At 34.0% G+C, this 17,815-nt stretch overlaps 1 protein-coding gene across 4 annotated transcripts in view; it reads left to right on the plus strand.

Annotated features, from left to right (window-relative positions):
• NOL4 (nucleolar protein 4) overlaps positions 1 to 17,815 on the plus strand; it is a 494,820-nt gene that overhangs the window by 297,622 nt on the left and 179,383 nt on the right. For all 4 annotated transcript variants that reach the window (XM_051970265.1, XM_051970266.1, XM_051970268.1 and 1 more), the window contains exon 6: positions 3,159 to 3,442. In XM_051970265.1, the coding sequence (XP_051826225.1) occupies positions 3,159 to 3,442 (284 nt within the window). The remainder of the gene's footprint in view (positions 1 to 3,158; positions 3,443 to 17,815) is intronic.

Raw genomic sequence — 17,815 nt, forward strand, 5'->3', positions numbered from 1 at the left:
AGATTCTTCAGACCATATACTTTGAGAACTTCTAAACTAAGGTAAAAGAAAATTGAATGGCTTGTCCAAGATCACAACAAAGGTCAATAATAGAACCAAGTATTAAAACTCATGTTTTAATAATCCAAGGTCAGCATTATTTTCCCTCTTCATGCTGATAAATGTCAGCATTTCATTTAGATCAATAAAAACAAAACCTGCTGGAAGAGTATATAAATAACGTTCACATTTTTAGGGTTATAGTTAGGGTTAGGTTTGGGTTAAGGTTAAAATTAGAATTCCTTTTCTGGTCACATTCTTAAGGAATATTTTGATTTTGTTTTGGCCTTTTTTTTTGTAAATCTGTTAAAAAATGTATTTTTGAAACCATTTTTTATAAATTTGTAAAATTTCAAACATTGCTTTATAATAAACTATTAATGCTCTTGGACTCAGGAGCAAATTCCTATGATATGAGCATAACAAACTCAATGAATTAAAAAGATTGAGTTAGATTATTAACTATGCAAATTCACACATATCAATATATTAAAGAAATAATAGGTGATTTTTAAAGTCTCGCTTTTTTGTTTCATCATAATATGAAAAGCTTTTATTTGCCTAGTTCTTTTTTTAATGCCCAAAAAGCTTTCTCTTGTCCCTACTTTCCTGACCAGTGATAGTTTTCTCTCTTATTTTCATATTTAAATTTCCAAACAGGTTGTCTGTTCAAACTGCCATTTTATTCTTTGCTAACCCCCATTGTAATATGTTTGTAGTTCATGTCATGCCTCTAAAATTGTTTTCACATAATTCCCCTTCAGTTTCCACTTAGCCAAATTCAACATATGCTATATTAAGCATAATTCAATATCCCATCTGTACCTGGGCCAATCTTCTAGTCTTTCTACACATCACTTTCTTTATCATTTTTCATTGGTTCCTTTTTTCTCCTCAACTTTTATGAACATTTTTATATTTAGCACTAGAATTACTGATTTTTTTTTCTTTCAGAGATTTTTTCCCCAACAAATAGTCTATGTACCTCATCACTTAGCTACTAGTATAGAGATTACAATAAAATCTGTTTTTCTAGCCTAAATTTCTCATTTGTCTATGGCCTTCACATAGATGTCCCACTATCACCTGAAATATGAAAACTGGAAACTTGATTTCCTTGCACTAGCTGTTAGGAGGTCCATAAAGCTCCATCTAGAAACTAATATATGAGCTGTACTTTAAAAGAAGAAAGAAGGAGGAAATGCATTCCCAGCTTTTGGGATGGACAAGGCAAAGATATGAGGATCAGAGATAAAGTATTGCATGTAAGAAAGAGAAGGCCATTTTGGCTAGATAACAGATTGTTGGAGGGGGAGTAATTTCTAACAAAGCTGGAAATACTGTTTGGGGTCATGGCTATGTAGGATTTTAAAAGCTGTTGAACACAGGAATTTATTTTTTATTCTAAATGGAATAAGAAACTGCTGGAATAGATTGAGTAGGAGAGTCACATGCTCAGATCTGTGTTTAAGGAAAATTATTCTGGCAACAGTGAGTAGGATAGACTAGAGTATGGAGAGACTTGAGTTAGAGAAACCAAAAAGGAAATTGTTGCAGTAATCCAGGTAAGATGTAAAGAAGTCCTCTGAAGTAAGGTGGTAACTCTGTGAGTAAAGAAAATGGGTCAGCTACAAGAGATGTTGTGAAAGCAGAAATGGTAAGATTTGGTGACTGATTGGATAAGTAAAGTGAGAAAAAGTGAGGAATTTTAAAAAATGTAGAAATTACAAATCTGGATGACTTCCATGGAAATATGTAAGTTTGGAAGAAAGTTTGTCTTGGGTAGAAGAAGATAATGTGTTCTGTTTTGGACATGTTGTTTGAGATATTTCTGAGGTATCCAGTTTAAAATGGTTAACAGGCAACTGGTAATCCAAAACTGAGGCTCAGGAAATGAACTAGAGCTAGTTGTCTATAAATCTTTAAGTCATGTGCCCCAAAGTGATAGTTTAATTCATTGGAGCTAATGTGATTATTGAAAGAATATATATATAGAGGGAGAAGGGAAGAACACATCTTTGTGAGCTCTTCATAGAAAAATGGAGTGGGTTAAGTTGAAATGAACCTTAAAGGCCATATGGTCCAATTTCTTCCTTTCAAAAGTGAAAAAAAAACTGAAATTCAGTTAATGTGGCCAAAGTTACAGTAGTAGTTAGTGACAGAATCTCAATCCTTAATTCAGTCCTTTTACATTTACCAGAGATTTCTATTTGCTTGCTATAACACTTTTTTTTCTGATATTTTGCTAATTAACAATATAATGTTTTCTAGTCAAATATTTCTCTCTTGTTATCTCCTACACGTGCCTTGTTAATTTTTACCTCCTGGTCTTTGTGAAGTATTTTTCTCACCTGTCATAACCCTATCTCTTCATCACTCAACATCCATTGCTGCCTGATCCAAAATTTACATTTTTCAAGAAGTATCATATCTTTCCATGCTCCTTAATCTTATCCATTCTCTGTATTCTGTATTTTTGTATCAGTTTCTGGAACCCTCCCTACCCCAACTCTGAATCTATCCTTTAACATCCAGCCAAAATGCCACCATGTTTATGAATAATTTCTAGATTGCCCCAAGCATAAGTGATTTTTCTTTTTAAATTTTTCCCACTACTTCAATAGGCAGCCAACTTTTTCAATGGGTAGAATAAGAGATCTGAAAGCAGAAGTCCTGGGTTCAAATCCAGCCTACTTACTAGCTGTGTGATAATGAATAAGTGATTTGGCATTTATCTGCCTCAATTTCTTTGTCTGTAAAATAGCTATGTACTATATATTATATAGTGCTTACATGGCAAGACAACTGTGAGGATAAAATGAGATAATATTTGTTTAAAAAAACTCTTTATGAAACATAAATAAATGCAAGTTATTATTGCATTATAAGCTCTTTTAAGTCAAAGACTATGTCATTCAACATTGCAGCCCTAATATATTGTGCATGGCACAAAACAAGTATTTAATGAATGTTTGTTGCATTGGGTTGTATTATTAAATCAGGTAATAGTTATGACATTAGAATAATAAGGTACAGTATAATAATATTATTTTCATAATGTATTAATTTAGTTTTGTTCACAAAGACTAATGGCAGCACCATCATTTATTTTTCAACAGATGATTCAGCTGCAGAGAGCCTTAATGGCAATGAGACTGTGGGACCTAGTTCCATGGCTTCAGGGGGAGTACACTGCAGGGAGATGGGAGACACAAACAGCAATGGCAAAACAAATCTGGAGCAAGATGAGCAGCCTCTGAACCTGAGTGACAGTCCCCTCTCTGCCCAGCTGACCTCAGAATACAGAATAGAAGATCACAGCAGCCATGCGAAGAACAAATATAAGAATCTGCTAATTTCTGACCTCAAGATGGAAAGAGAAACAAGAGAAAATGGAAGCAAGGTAAAATTATTTCATAATTAGCAGACAATATGTGCAATATTTTAAAATAATTTATAAATAAAAGTGAAAAGTAGTGTGCAACAAAAATGGGCAGAATTATTTCTCAGGCAAAACTTTTTGAGTAGCTATTAGAGTTTGTTGATTTTATTTCATTAGTAGAACCCTTTTTAACATATGGGTACTTATTGGGTTGGAGATGCCAGACTGTTATATGCTATCAATTTTATAAATATGTGTATATATGTGTATGTGTGTATAAAAATATATAGGTGTGCATGTGTGTATACCTATGTATGCATGGGCACACATGCACACACATATATAAATGTTTCTAATCAGATTTCTTCAAAATTATATGTAAATAAAAATTTAAAAACTAGAAATCTTAGATAACTTTATTCAGTAATTTCCACTATGGGAAAAAAAAAAAGGAAAATGATTCTACTATACATGAAGTTTGATAAAGTGAAATTAATCTGAGAAAAAATCATTTTTTCAAGGTTAAATAATGTGAAGAAGATGGATTTACCTTATTTAGTAATTAATACAATATTAATTTTTCAAATGTTGATAACTCTAACAAAATTTGAAATTTAGCAATGATTTTTACATCTTTACTGATTTAACATAACATCCCTGCTCTAATTTACAACATGATTAAATTTACGTAATGAATGTTAGTTTTTAATAGTGAAACTTGTAAGTTGTCCCTCAGCTTGAAATAGATCTTTCTATGTCTCATATCTTACTTTGGATTTACTCTAGACTCTGTCAATGGATCCTGAATTCTAAATTTAACTTGTTTTGCTATAGGACATCTGTTTTATCCCCTTTTAAGGCATTCACCCAGATATTATCAAATACATTCTCTCTTTCACCTGAGGTCAACAGTTGTTAATTACTTTAGTAAATAATCAAATATCTTTTTAGAGGAAGTCTTAAGGTAGAGACATATCAAATAAACTGGTTAAATTCTCTAACATCCCTGACATGATCTGAATTATAGTATTAACTTTGGATACACTAAGCCAAGTCAACTGATTTAAAGTTGAGTAACTGAAATGAACATCTTCCTCTACTTTCAATTTAATAAAGAATAAATAAATATGTACATACACATCTCTGTGTATATATGTATGTGTTATATGAGTGTGTGTTTTACACACACACACATATATAACACAAGACCATCTTAGACCTTACTATCTGAAGATCAGTTATGTTATATTTTTACTTTTTCCCAGGGTATTTACAATACCTCTTAGGAGATGATGTGGAAGGGTAGTGTCTAGACTCTCTGAAATGGGCTCCTGCCCCCGCTAATATTGTTCCCTTAGTTGTAAGGAGTGGTCCATTACACCTTAGTTCCATTAGTCCATATACTCAGATTAACTTTTACAAATGAATAATTACTTTAAAAATATAATCACAAATATATAAATTTATTTCCTCAACATGTAGGAGATATAACCTTCCCTCTTTTTTTTTTTTTTTTTTTTTTGGCCAACCTCAATCTCTGAGGAGGAGAAAGAAATTAGGTTCAATGTTATTTGGTTCTTATGAAGCACAGTCCCAGTTCCAAATTTAAAACTCACCTTGGGTTCAAATCCTAGACACCGTGGCTTCTCAGGGCTTCCATGTTGGGCTGGTTGATTGTACTACCTTGCCTTTAATCCTAGCCCTACATCATCATGGCATGAATTCCTGACTCTGCAAAGATTACTTCCAGCACTTGAAACAGAGGAGCATGAATACAAAAAAGAATAAACACACCAGGCCTATTACTTGGAGTCAGGGCAACCAAAAACGGGCAGGAGAAGGACATTTTTCCCTCCCACTAATTTTATGGTGTTCATGCCATGGGTGAACTGTAACTTCATCCTCTCCACCTAGCAGATATGGGTGGAGGAAAAAAGAGCAGCCAAAAGAATGTTCAAAAAGAAAGCAGCGACTGGCTCAACCTTAGCAGTTTTAAAGACAAAAGCAACTAATCAAAGGAGGCTACTTTCACCCACCCACATGAAGGGAGACTCAAGAGGCCTCCATGTTAGGCAATCTGAACATTCTTCAGACCCCTCAAAGGCACTTGCATCTTAGACAAGTGGAGTTGGCCCAAATCAGCCTGTTTTACATACAAATACTTCTTCCCAGGGTTTTACAATACCCCTTAGGAGATGATTTGGAAATGTATATGTGTGTGTGTATAAATAGATAGATAGATAGACAGACAGACATATAACTGGTGTTTGGCACGTCCTTCTTCAGCTCATTTTACCAATGAGAAAACTAAGGTAAACAGGGTTTGAATGACTTGCTCAAGATCATAGTGTCTGAGGGCAGATTTGAATTCACAATTCTTGATTGCAGGCCCAGCACCTGCACCCTGCACCTAGCTGCCCTCTAAGTGTGTTTGTGTACATTCTCACACCTATACACATATATCCACACATACATATCCACGTCCACATACATCTATCCTTATCTAGCTATGAGGACTAGAGTTGTTATTTTATTGGAATACAAAACTTCAAGGAAAGGAAATTCCCTTTAACATTGCAGGATGACACATCTCTGGTTCTTATTACTACTGTCTTAGTTATCTAAAGCATGGAGAACTTAAGAAAGTGATTTATCCTGGCAGAGCGACACAAATTGTATATCTCAGAGGCAGGAACTGAATGAAAGGTTCTCTGTCTACCATCTCATGTGCTCTGTGTCTCTCTGTCTCTCCTGTCTGTGTCTGTTTGTGTCTGTGTCTGTGTCTGTGTCTGTGTCTGTGTCTCTATCTTGGAGGGACAGAGACAGAGACAGAGACTGTGGTCTTTCTTTTTCCTACTTTGTCTTCTTTATTTTCCATTTCATTTCTTTTTCCAGTCCAGGCATAGAAGAGTTGGGAGAGGGAAGGAGGCCAGAAATCTGGTTAATTATAAGATTTAAATTCACTTTGGTAAAGGGAAAAAAAACTGGAATGAAGAAACCAAGCTTTTGGACAATATTTGAATTTTTTTCTTAGACCTGGGGATGTAGAAACTTAAGACTTTATATATTCTAAAGATATCAATAAAAATAATTTTTTCACCCCTATTCCTGATAACCTTGGGAAACGACTGGGACTTAGTTGTTCTTTTTTATCTGTTTCAAATTGACAAAGAGGTGGAAAACTTACTTATCTAATGCTTACAGCTTTCTATCTTTGTAACCATCTGATTGGGTTGTTGCAGTGTGCTCTGGAACTGGAGCTGCCCTTCTATTCTCTAAGCTCTCAACTTGATGTGATATAGACAAGAGTGATCTGCTTTCATATAAATGAGGCCTGTGTGAGGTATCTCATTTCCAAATCAAAAACTTGAGTTGTGCTTCTGCTTTCTTTGATATGAAATGTTGAGGCTTTAATCATAATCTATACCCTTCTCTGGTATAAATCTTCAGGGCCATGATTAATTCCTCTCTCCCTATATTTCATTCTTTCATCACAGCAGAACATCCTATCACCTTTTCCTAGCTAGTAGAAGGCACAGGGTGTGTGTGTATGTGTGTTTATGTGTGTATAGCCATTCATTCATTCTTTTATTTATCCAGAAAACACGTAGTAAGCACACCCTTAACAATGTAGGCATAGAACTAAGCTCAATGATAAAAAACAAATATGATGCAGACCCACAAATGACAGAATTCAAAGAAGTTAGAGATAGCTATATCAAGGTAGTGTTGAGTTTGAGTTTTGAATGGAATTTAGGCTTTAGGCTTTTCAGGGTAAGAGTAAATGGAAGACATTCAAGATAAAAATAAAAGGCTGAAGGAGAGTCAGAGCTGGGAAGAAGCATCACATATTAGAAGATATGGAAGAAAACTAATGTGGATGAAGTCATGTTAAGTGCAAGATGAAGTCAGGGAAAATAATGTGAAAGCAGTTGATAGAAACTCCATGATTCCAATAGTTTGGACAAAGTTCTGATGAACGATAAGGAGGCCTGATAAGTTTTTTGTGTTTTTTTTGTTTGTTTGTTTTTTAGCAGGTGCTGAGATAAAGAAAGTGGTGTTTTAGGCAGACAAGTCTCGGCAGCATGTTGCAAGATAGTCTTGAGCAGGGAGGCAGCCACAGGGCTAATGAAACAATTGAAGTGTAAGGTGAATGAGGCCTAAAAAGTGGAAAAACTGAATGGAAAATCCATGGCAAAGGATAACTTGGATGAAATGGAAATTGATTGATTGGAGTTGGGGAATCTGATTTAGAGACAGGTGTTAGAGTCAAATATAAATTCAAGGTTATGAACCTGAGGAATGGTGGTAATAGTGACTGCATTCAGTATTGATGCCATGGAAAATTTTGAAGGATATAGATTTTTCCTTGAGTCTTTTTTTTTTTTTAAATTTCTTCTTTTACAATTTAAACTTGCCCCCTGCCTATAGTGCTTCAGGGATCCCTAAAACTCAGAATCAGGTCTGGATTTGCCCCAAGGCAAGAGATAATGAAAACACCTTCACATTTTCCCCCCATAAAAAGTCTTTTTCTCTGTACTTTGCCTGAAATATTCTACTTGCCTAATAATTTTCTTAGCTAACAAAACACACATTTCTGACACCTATTGGCTGTGTGACCCTGTATAAAGCAATTGTATCAGACGTTAAACTGCAGAGAAAGGGGAGCAACCTAAATTGTTAGAGGGGAATTTTCTCACCTAGGAGTTCCTTATAACAGTGAAATCTCAGATCTAGGCCCTAGTCCTCATTATTTGGTTCCAATAAAAGTAAGAGATTATTATAATTTTAGAGTAATATACAAACAAATGCTAATTGTATAATAAAATTCCATAAAACAATGCATGTACTAATTTACTAAATTTACATCAACTGTCATGGAATTGTAAATATCATAGATTTAATTATCTACATAGATTTAGGTCTTTGAGGTCATTTTAGAGTTGAGGAAAATGAGGTCCAAGGGTTCAGTGATTATTCCAGGGACATTCATGTAGTGACTTCAGTATCCGGATTTGAATTTAGCTCATCTGACTTTAAACTATTCTTTCCATTGAATCACCAGTCTCCCAATGGTGAAAATGTAAGCATGAAGGTAATAGATACTCCTCCCGAACTTCAATTTTTCTATCACTTTTCATGAAACATGTTAGATTCCTAAAATCAAGTGTGGGACAAAGGTATGGTATTGTTGCCAATCTTCCATAAGTAAATTCTGGCAAAACTCTGTAGTCTCTCACTCCTACCTAGTTTGATTCTCAATCTCAGTCCAGAACTTCCTTTAGTGACAAAGGTAAAGTAAAATCAGGAATAGGGAACTGTGGAAACATTGCCCCTTAGTACCTATCTCTCTTCTCTCAGAACCTGTGGGCCATGTGGAGTACCATAGGTTCTAGAGCCACCTACTTGTGATGATAATATTACAGGAAAATTGAGGAAGTACCCCATGTTGCTTCTATCACAGGGTCCTGGTCCTTTCTCTCTGTGACCAGATCTTCACCACGAATGGGAGAAGTCAATAGGCAAATTCAGAACACTTCATGATAATCCTGTTCCCAATTCCATACAGGCAAAGTAGAGTTCTGTTTATCTCATCTTTGTTAACTTCAATTTGAATTTTCCTTTTAAAAGTGTTGAAGTTATCTTCAAAAACATCTGAAAATGTAATGCTGGAGAAACTGAGGCAGGAGAGAGATTAGAGAGTTTTTATTATTTTATTAATGGGAGAGTAAGATTGACTGGACAGGACTCTCATCTCAAATTATCCAGTCAGACAGAGATAAAGATATACTGGGACCAAGGAATCCATGTTGGTCCCAGGGCTGGAGGAGACTGTCATCTCAAAGAATCCAGTGTCTAGCATCCAGCCGCCAGCTGCCAGCTACCAGCAATGAATGGAGGAACCCCAACTTCTTAAATACCTTTTCTCTGAACAAATGAAGGGGTGAGAAGCTTGGGAAAACTGTCAGGATGGAAGAGGCCATAAACCCCAAAAAACCCAGAGACAGGATGTCTGAATACACAGAGATAAAGATGTCAGTGAAATATCTTGGAATATTTTAGAGGGATATTGTAAATTCTTGAGGACAGAAAAGAGTCAGAAGGTCTACTCTCTTGTTTATCTTGCTTGGGCTAACAATTTATAACCTTAGAATAACTGGTCCTCAGTAATGGATCAGAGGGGGAGGGGGAGGTTTACAACTTAGGGGACTGACAAAGAACAGTTAAAGAAACTGAGACAAGGGAAACTAGTGCAGAGAAACTGAGTCAGGACAGTTAAAGAGAACTGTGGCATAACAGTAAGTTTGGGTAAATGTATATTGGTAGAAAACCCACAGTTTTTGGAAAAACCTTAATTTAAGAAAGCTCAACATGTAACAAAATCATCAGTTTATTTTTTACTCTTATTTACCTCTGACTAGCCTCTTTGTAGACTGGAAGAGAATGAGGAGACTTAATTATATTATTATATAAAATGTATGACAGGCTTTGGATTCTTTTGGCCTTAATAATGACTTACCTCCTAGCATTATTTTGAAGAAGATCTAACAAAAATGATACTAAAGCACTTTCAAAGATGCAAAGTACTCTGGAGTGCTTAAAAAGGAATTAGCTGCCTGAATTGCATCATTTATATTAAACTGATTCCTTATTACTATGCAAATATACCCATTAGTCTAGGTATAGATACAATATTACCAAACTAAAGAATGAATGTGTTGTGTGAAAAGGATCTAACTAGTATAATTTTTTTTTTTTGTTTATTGATGGAAATATCCAAGAGAATCCAGACAAGAGCAATAACAACTAAATTTTTTAAAAAGAAAAATAATAATGAAGAAAGGTGAAATGAAGAAAAGACATAACTATCTACAGATATGTTATAAAATATCTAGGGACATTTTTCTCACTTGTCTACTAGAAAAGAATGAAAAAATAATCAATAGCTATTGTTTGGAAAATGTAGATTTCATGTGAAATAACTCATAACTCTAGAAACAGGCTATGTTTGAAAATGAAGCACCATTGATTTTATTTCTAAATGCTTTCTATTTTTATCCTATTGTTTATGACTCAGAACCATTATTTGCTTAATTTTGTAGAGCATCTAGTGACAAAATTCTTTCCAAGCATGCTAGATAGTCATAATTATATCAATGTGGTTATTCCCTCCACTAATAGCAACTGCCACATCTATGGAACTTACTAAAGTGTCTTTCAGGCCTGCTATAGCTAAAAAAGCCATCACTCTTCCACCAACCCCATCATGAGTATTATTGAACTTAATTAAGATTGTCCTCATTTTTCAAATGCATTGTCTCTCAATGAATGCATACTTTAAACAGAGGCTCCTAATATGATGTGTGTTGTGTATATTTGTACGTGTGTATGTAACACAGAAAGAGAGACAGAGAAACAGAGACAGAGATAGAGACAGAAAGGCAGAGTTAGAGAGAGACAGAAAGACAGACAGAGATGGACTCCTACAAATGCCATCTGATGAGGCCTATAGGTTCCTTTTCAGAATAATTTTTGAATGCATAAAATAAGTAGCATTATAAAATAAATCAGTGATATTGAAATACATAAGTATTTTTTTCTATCCCAATCCACAAAACCCTTGAAATCTATCCAGACCTCTAAAGATCTATGCAATATAGGATAAAGACCCTTCCTCTCTTTCCCATTTGAAGTTATATGTACTATCATCCTGATAATTATGTATATTATAAGCTTGCAGAAAAATGAATTTTAAAAAGATGAGATAAGAATGAAATAGCATTTAATCCTAGTTAGTAGAGAGCCACTAGAGTTCTTTTGTTTGTTTGTTTTTGTTTTTAGTATAGGATAATGACATGATCAAATGTGTTTTAGGAAAACTTTTCCATTTGTGGAGAATAGTTTTGAGTTGGGATGTATGTCACAGAATTTAAAGAGGTGGCTATTATAATAATCCCGGATTAGGATCTGAGCTAGAACACTGTCTATAGTGAAGAAAAGAGATGTGAGACATGTTATAGACAGAAAAAGGAAGATTTGTCAACTAACTGAATGTGGGAGGTAAGTGTGAGGAATCAGTAACGATGACAAGGTTATGAACCTGGGTAACTGGAAAGATGACAATGTCCTAGAAAATCAAGGGGAAGTTTTTTTTTTTTTTTAATCTTATTTAAATCCTATTAGAGAGGAAAGATAATACAATAGGTTGTGTGATAAACATCACTATCAGGAATGCTTCTCTTATGCACCTCACTCTGTCTCATCCAATGAAAAGAAAAAAGATTGGTCACTGCCTTAGAGCAGAGCCCTCCATCTAAAGATACATTAGGTGTCCATGTGGTGATAATAGAAGGGGAAATGGGCAATTATGTTATGGGTGAAAGAGTTTCCCAATTACTTCTGGGCAACTACTATAGTCCAGGTAGTGTTAGGATATAACTGCTCTAAGAGGCTCCTTCAGGAAGGGAGAATTTAGCAGCTTATACTTTGGGAAGAGGAGGACAAAGAAGAATAAAAGGAAGAAGGGAATTCTGGGAGATGAGAGTAGGTTATTATAAGGTTGTTATGGGCAGGGAAGAATGTGACCCATCTTGCTGTCCCCTGATTTTTGGTCATACCACCCCACCCCATCCCTTGGAGTCAGTCCATGAGCTTCATCTTGGAGTGCAATAAGTAATTAAAATTTTCCCAGGCATGGATTATATATAGCTGGTAAGAGAATGAGCTATTCTCACATTGAAAGTACCTTTAATCAGTGTTTTCAGTTAGATGTTAGTTCCACGTAGTCAATAATAACTTTTTTTTAAGTGGTTAAAAGAAAATCCCCTCATAACGCTGATGTGGAATATATTGAAAGTCCAACGTCAAAATGGTAATATTTTATGACAAGAGACTTAAAACAGAGCTCTTTTATGAACTCAGCCTATCTGTTGTTTTTTTAATTCTGATGAATTGATGATGAATTCAGAACTCTTCATACTCAGATATGAATAGTGTTCCAGATCTTTTCACATCACTGTAATGCACATACTGGGGAACCAAAAAATCACAAGGATAACCCTTGACTGACTTAAAAAAAATTAAATTGATAGTTTTTATTTGTCATTATCACATTCCATTGAGTCCTGTGTCTCTAATAGAACACAGAAGTACCATTAAGCAAAACAAATAAACATGTTTGAAAATATTTGCCTTGTTCTCTGCCAAGAAAAGGTGTGATCTAACATCATCTTTTGAAGGCACAGAATTAGTTATTGCTTTCATCACACTTCTGCTATCTGTCAGTGTTTTCCTTTACATTATTGTGGTCATTAAAAAAAAAAACTGAACACATGATAAATTTGTATGACCATTCCTCATGATATAAAGCAATAGATAAATGGTACAGTGAATAGAAAGCTAAACATGGACTTGGAAAAACCTAAGTTCAAATCCAGCATCAGACACCCTGAGCAAGTAATTTAAACCATCCTCATTTCCTCATCTATAAAATAAGAATAATAATAACACCTGCTTGTTAGGGTTACTATTAAAATAACATGTGATAATGTTTCAAAGCCCTTTGAAAACCATAAAACTCTTATGTAAATGATATTATTATTATTACTGTTATTTTGCATTCAATTATTGAAATGTTTTATCCAGTCCTTTGTAATAAGTAGGAAAATTCTAGGAAAATAAATCATTAAACACAGAGCTGACAAAAAAGGAAGCAGTGATTATAAAGGACCGGTATTATTTCACCCAGAACAGGTCATTACAGACTGACTATGTATGCTTTTTTGAAAGTGTTCATAAACCAGATGGAAATTGCTTATGTAAATTTTAGCAAAACCTTTCATAATGTATCGCGTACTATGTGAAGAAATATATACTAGAACAGGAGTTGATTCTTATATCATAAGCCATGCATGCTTATCATATGCAATTTACTTTGTTCCACCCAAAGGGTTCTTAGACTTCTAAAGCCTAATCATAATAATATTATTGAATGCATAAAATACAATACATAAGATTACAAAGGGAACTGATTATATTGCTATATAGTTATAACATATATAATGTCTATATGTACATATAAATCTGGCTGTGTATGTGTATATATATATATATATATATAATACATACATATATATATATATAATCTGCATATTTATATCTGCATATAAACAGTATGGGGGAGTATGAACATCTGGTTAAGAAACCTGAGATTGATTAGATAATATTGCAATGAGATGTATTCAGAATTTGCTGGCTATCTAGCCACAAAGAGCTCTGGTTAATAGTTTGAATATTAAGATGGAGAGAAATAGAGAGACAGAAATTCTGAAAGTGGGAAGAAGGGGTTGGTGGACTTTAAATTCATTTTAAGTCAGCTGTGGGATGTGGCAGCTAAAAAAAGCTCTTTCCATCCTGGCTACATTAGGAAAAGCATTTGTTGTGCTTAAGTCATTTCAATAGTGTCCAACTCTTTATAACCCTATTTGGAGTTTTCTTGGCGAATGTACTGGAGTAGCTTGCCATTTCCTTTTCCAGATCATTTTACAGATACAGAAACTGAGGCAAATAAAGTCAAGTGGCTTGCTAATAAGTATCTGAGACTGGATTTGATCTCAGGAAGTTGAACTGCTCTGAGGAAGAGCATAGCTTACAGTAATGAAGAAATGATAACCTTCACTGAACACTACATTGATCAGTTGGAGTATTGTGCTCAGTTCTGGACAATATCATTTATGAAGGATATTGATAATCTGGAGAGGTCAGAAGGGCAACAAGGAATGGTGAAAGGCTTAGTTTTGTTGGTTGGAAAAACTAGGAATGCTTAATCTGGAAAAGAGGACATTCATAGGAAGACATGATAGCTGTGTTCAAGTATTTGAAGGCCTGTCATATGGAGGAGAGAATGTATTTGTTCTGTTTGGCTCAAGAGGGCCAAACCTGGAGACTTAGTGGACTTGAAAGGATGAAAGTTTAGGCTTTATGTTGGGAAAAAACTTCTTAAAAATTAGAATTCTCCAAAAGTACCATGGGATATTTTTGTCCATGTATTCTTATTTTGCAATTGTGATTAGTGTGTACTTAATGACTGCTTTTTTTAACCTTTGTATTATTGCATTAAAAATTTTACCATGTTTATTTATAGTTCTTATAATAATGTCTTAATTTCTCCCTTTTAAAAAAAATTATTGTTCATTTTTAGAGGCAATGAAGGTTAAGAGATTTGCCCACAGTCACACAAGTTTAACTGTCTGAGGTCTAATTTGAATTCAAATCCTCTTGACTTCAAAGCCAGTGATCTTACCTACAGCATCACCTAGCAGTATCTGTCATAATTTCAATATAATATTCAATCACCATTAATTTAGCTATTGTGTTATTGTTGGACATTGACAATTACAAATAATGGTACTACAAATGAACAGGAAGCTAATTTTTTTCTTTTTATAATATTCAGAGTAATTTCCAATATTAGAATTAATTGTGTATAGTAAAGTGTATAGTTACTTTTTATAGCTTTTAATAGATTCTTTCATAGTACTTGTCAAAAAGATTCTACCAATTTTCAATTCTACCATAAATAATTGTACCTATTCCTCTGAAATTCCATAAGCTTTGATTTTCATTTTTTTTTATTATCTGTGCCAATTTTATGTTGATTTTCATTATAGTCTAATAAACTAAGATAACAAATCCAAAAAAATTCTTATATGATTTTCTGAAATTTAGTAATGTTTCATTTACATTGAGATCATCAGTTAAAAACAAGCAAACCCCAGTGTGGAAATGAAAGAAAAAATGTATATATCCAAACCCCAGTCAGTTCTCATGTACCACGAAATTTGTCAGTATGTGCAGTCAGTAAGCTGATGATATAGAAAGTATTTGACTTCTCTTGGTGATAAGAAAGTTAACACACCCAGAAGCAATCTATACACATTTCAAAGTGATAGGCATATCTAGAAACTAAATGAAATGTTCAATATTGATGCAAATTTGGAAGGCATAATTACTTAGCTGACAACTCATTTAAATAGTATAGTCAGAAAGCTAGTATATATTAAGTAGGCTGAATGTTACCCATTATATATTATATAACAATAATCACTCATTTTTGATGTACCTAATAGTATACAACTAAAAATAATTATCTGTGTAGATTGTTAAAAGGCTTGAAATGTGATACATAGTAAGGGTGACCTGACTGTCAGTATGATTGTATTCAACCATGAAGATATAAAAGCCTCTTCATTAATGTCCATCATAAACAAATATCAAATGCTAAATATTTTCATTTTTACTTCCACAACATCTTTCACATCCAATTCTTTCTCTCTCTTCACACATACCATCACCTTAATTCAGGACTTCATTAACTAGATTATTGCAATGACCTCCTAATTTGTATCTCAGTCTCAAGTCTCTTTCCACTATAATCCATATTTCATACAGCTGCCAAAGTAATTGTCTTTAAGCATAGACTTGACTATGTCACTTCCCTACTCAATAAATTCCAGCAGCTTTCCATTGGATAAAATATGAAATACTCTTTATTTGATTGCTTTTCACAGTATGAAACCAACATCATTCTTCTTACCACACAACAATAATGTCAAGCTAAATATCTCTTTGTTTCTCACTTACTTCGTTTCATCTTCCATCTCTTTGCCTTTGTACTACTTATTAATATTCAGCCTCACTTCATCTCTGCCTTTTAGAATAATTTTCTTCCTTCAAGAAATGTCTTATATACCATCTTCTGCATGATGTCTTTCCTCATCATCTGAAGAACTAAGGCACTCTTTTCCAGGCTACCTTTTATTTAACCACCTTGTAGATATTGTATATATATATATATTGTACACATATTCTCCCTCCCCAAAAAATGAAAGCTCCTTGAGAAAAGGGATTGACTTTTTTTGTGTATTTTTGTCCCTAGCATTTCAACTAGTGCCTTACACAAAGTAGGCATTTAATAATTTAATACTTAAAAATTAATTTATTGATACTTGACTTGATGTGAATTTCAGTATGTGTAATCTATGCCACTGAGATTCAAGTTAATCATGAGTATATGCAATACACCCTTTAAAATGTGACACCAATATTTCTTCATTTTTCCTTCTTCATTTATTTTTGCTTCTGCTTCTACTTTTGTTTCTTCTTCTCTTAGAAACATCATGGTGTATTGCAAGATTGTTGAAGAGCAAAAGAAATTCTGATTTTCAAAAACCTAGAAAAAACTATTGTCTGCCTATTTTAGATAGGTGAGCTTGGCTTTGAATATCAGCAAAATTCTAGAACATATTTTTAAAAGGAGATTTAATGAGCATCTAGAAAAAAGAAAAAAGAAGTGGCAATCACTAAAAATCCACATGGCTTCATCAAGAACAGACCATGTGAGATTGACCTTATTTACTCTTGACAGTTTTATATATAAATATATCATTTACCTAGATTCTTATCAATATCTTCTTGTGGGTGTTATGAAGAGGTGCAGGTAAGATGATAGCATAGATGATTTACATAATTTTATACTGGAAACAACTCCCCCTCCATAAAAAAATAAATTTTCAATTCATGCTTATCCAGCTTTTACTGAAAACTAAATGTAAAGAGGAAGTCACTGTATATCAAAGCAATTAATTTCACTTTTCAATAGCTGTAATTCTCAAGACATCTTTCCCTACATTAAGGTTATATCTACATCTTTGTATCTTTTATTTATTGTTCTCACAAGGGCTATTGAAGCAGGGGTGGTGAAATGCTTAGAGTTTTGTCAGACATCAAAGATGTCAAGGTCATCTACTGCTTCCTGGGTCCTCACCAGTCCTCCTGATTTCTATCTTGCCACTGGACTTTACTGACTCTGGAAAAGAGAGTGAGATTGATGACTTTGTACAATTCCGCCTCATTTGAATCCAATTCATGCTTAAGTCAAGACATTATCCCATTATGTCACTGGTCCTCCTTAAAAATGAAAGATGAACAATAGGAACATTTCGTGGAGCCATACATAACAAGCCTAAATCCTGTTCTAGTGACAACCTTTCATTCAGAGCTGTGAATGGTTGTGCCCAGTTTTGGAAAGACATTTCTAAAGTGTCTAATGGAATGTACCAATGACACTGGCCCATTTTGTGCCTTTTGGGGTTTTTTATGGATTTGGACAAATATATGGACAACAAGCTGCTGAAATATGCAGAAAACATGAAACAGTGCAATCTGCATCATGAAAGCAAAGAGGGAGCTTGAGAACATGTCCCAAGAAGTAGGTGAAAGAACTAGGGATATTTAGTCTGACTATAGGAAGAATTTGGTCTGTAGACAGAGAATAGAGTATGGCATGATTGCCATTTTCAAATATTTGAAGTGCTATCATATAGAAAATGAATT

This window comes from Antechinus flavipes, chromosome 1 (assembly GCF_016432865.1).
Source record: "Antechinus flavipes isolate AdamAnt ecotype Samford, QLD, Australia chromosome 1, AdamAnt_v2, whole genome shotgun sequence".
NCBI classification, from domain to species: Eukaryota; Metazoa; Chordata; class Mammalia; order Dasyuromorphia; family Dasyuridae; genus Antechinus; species Antechinus flavipes.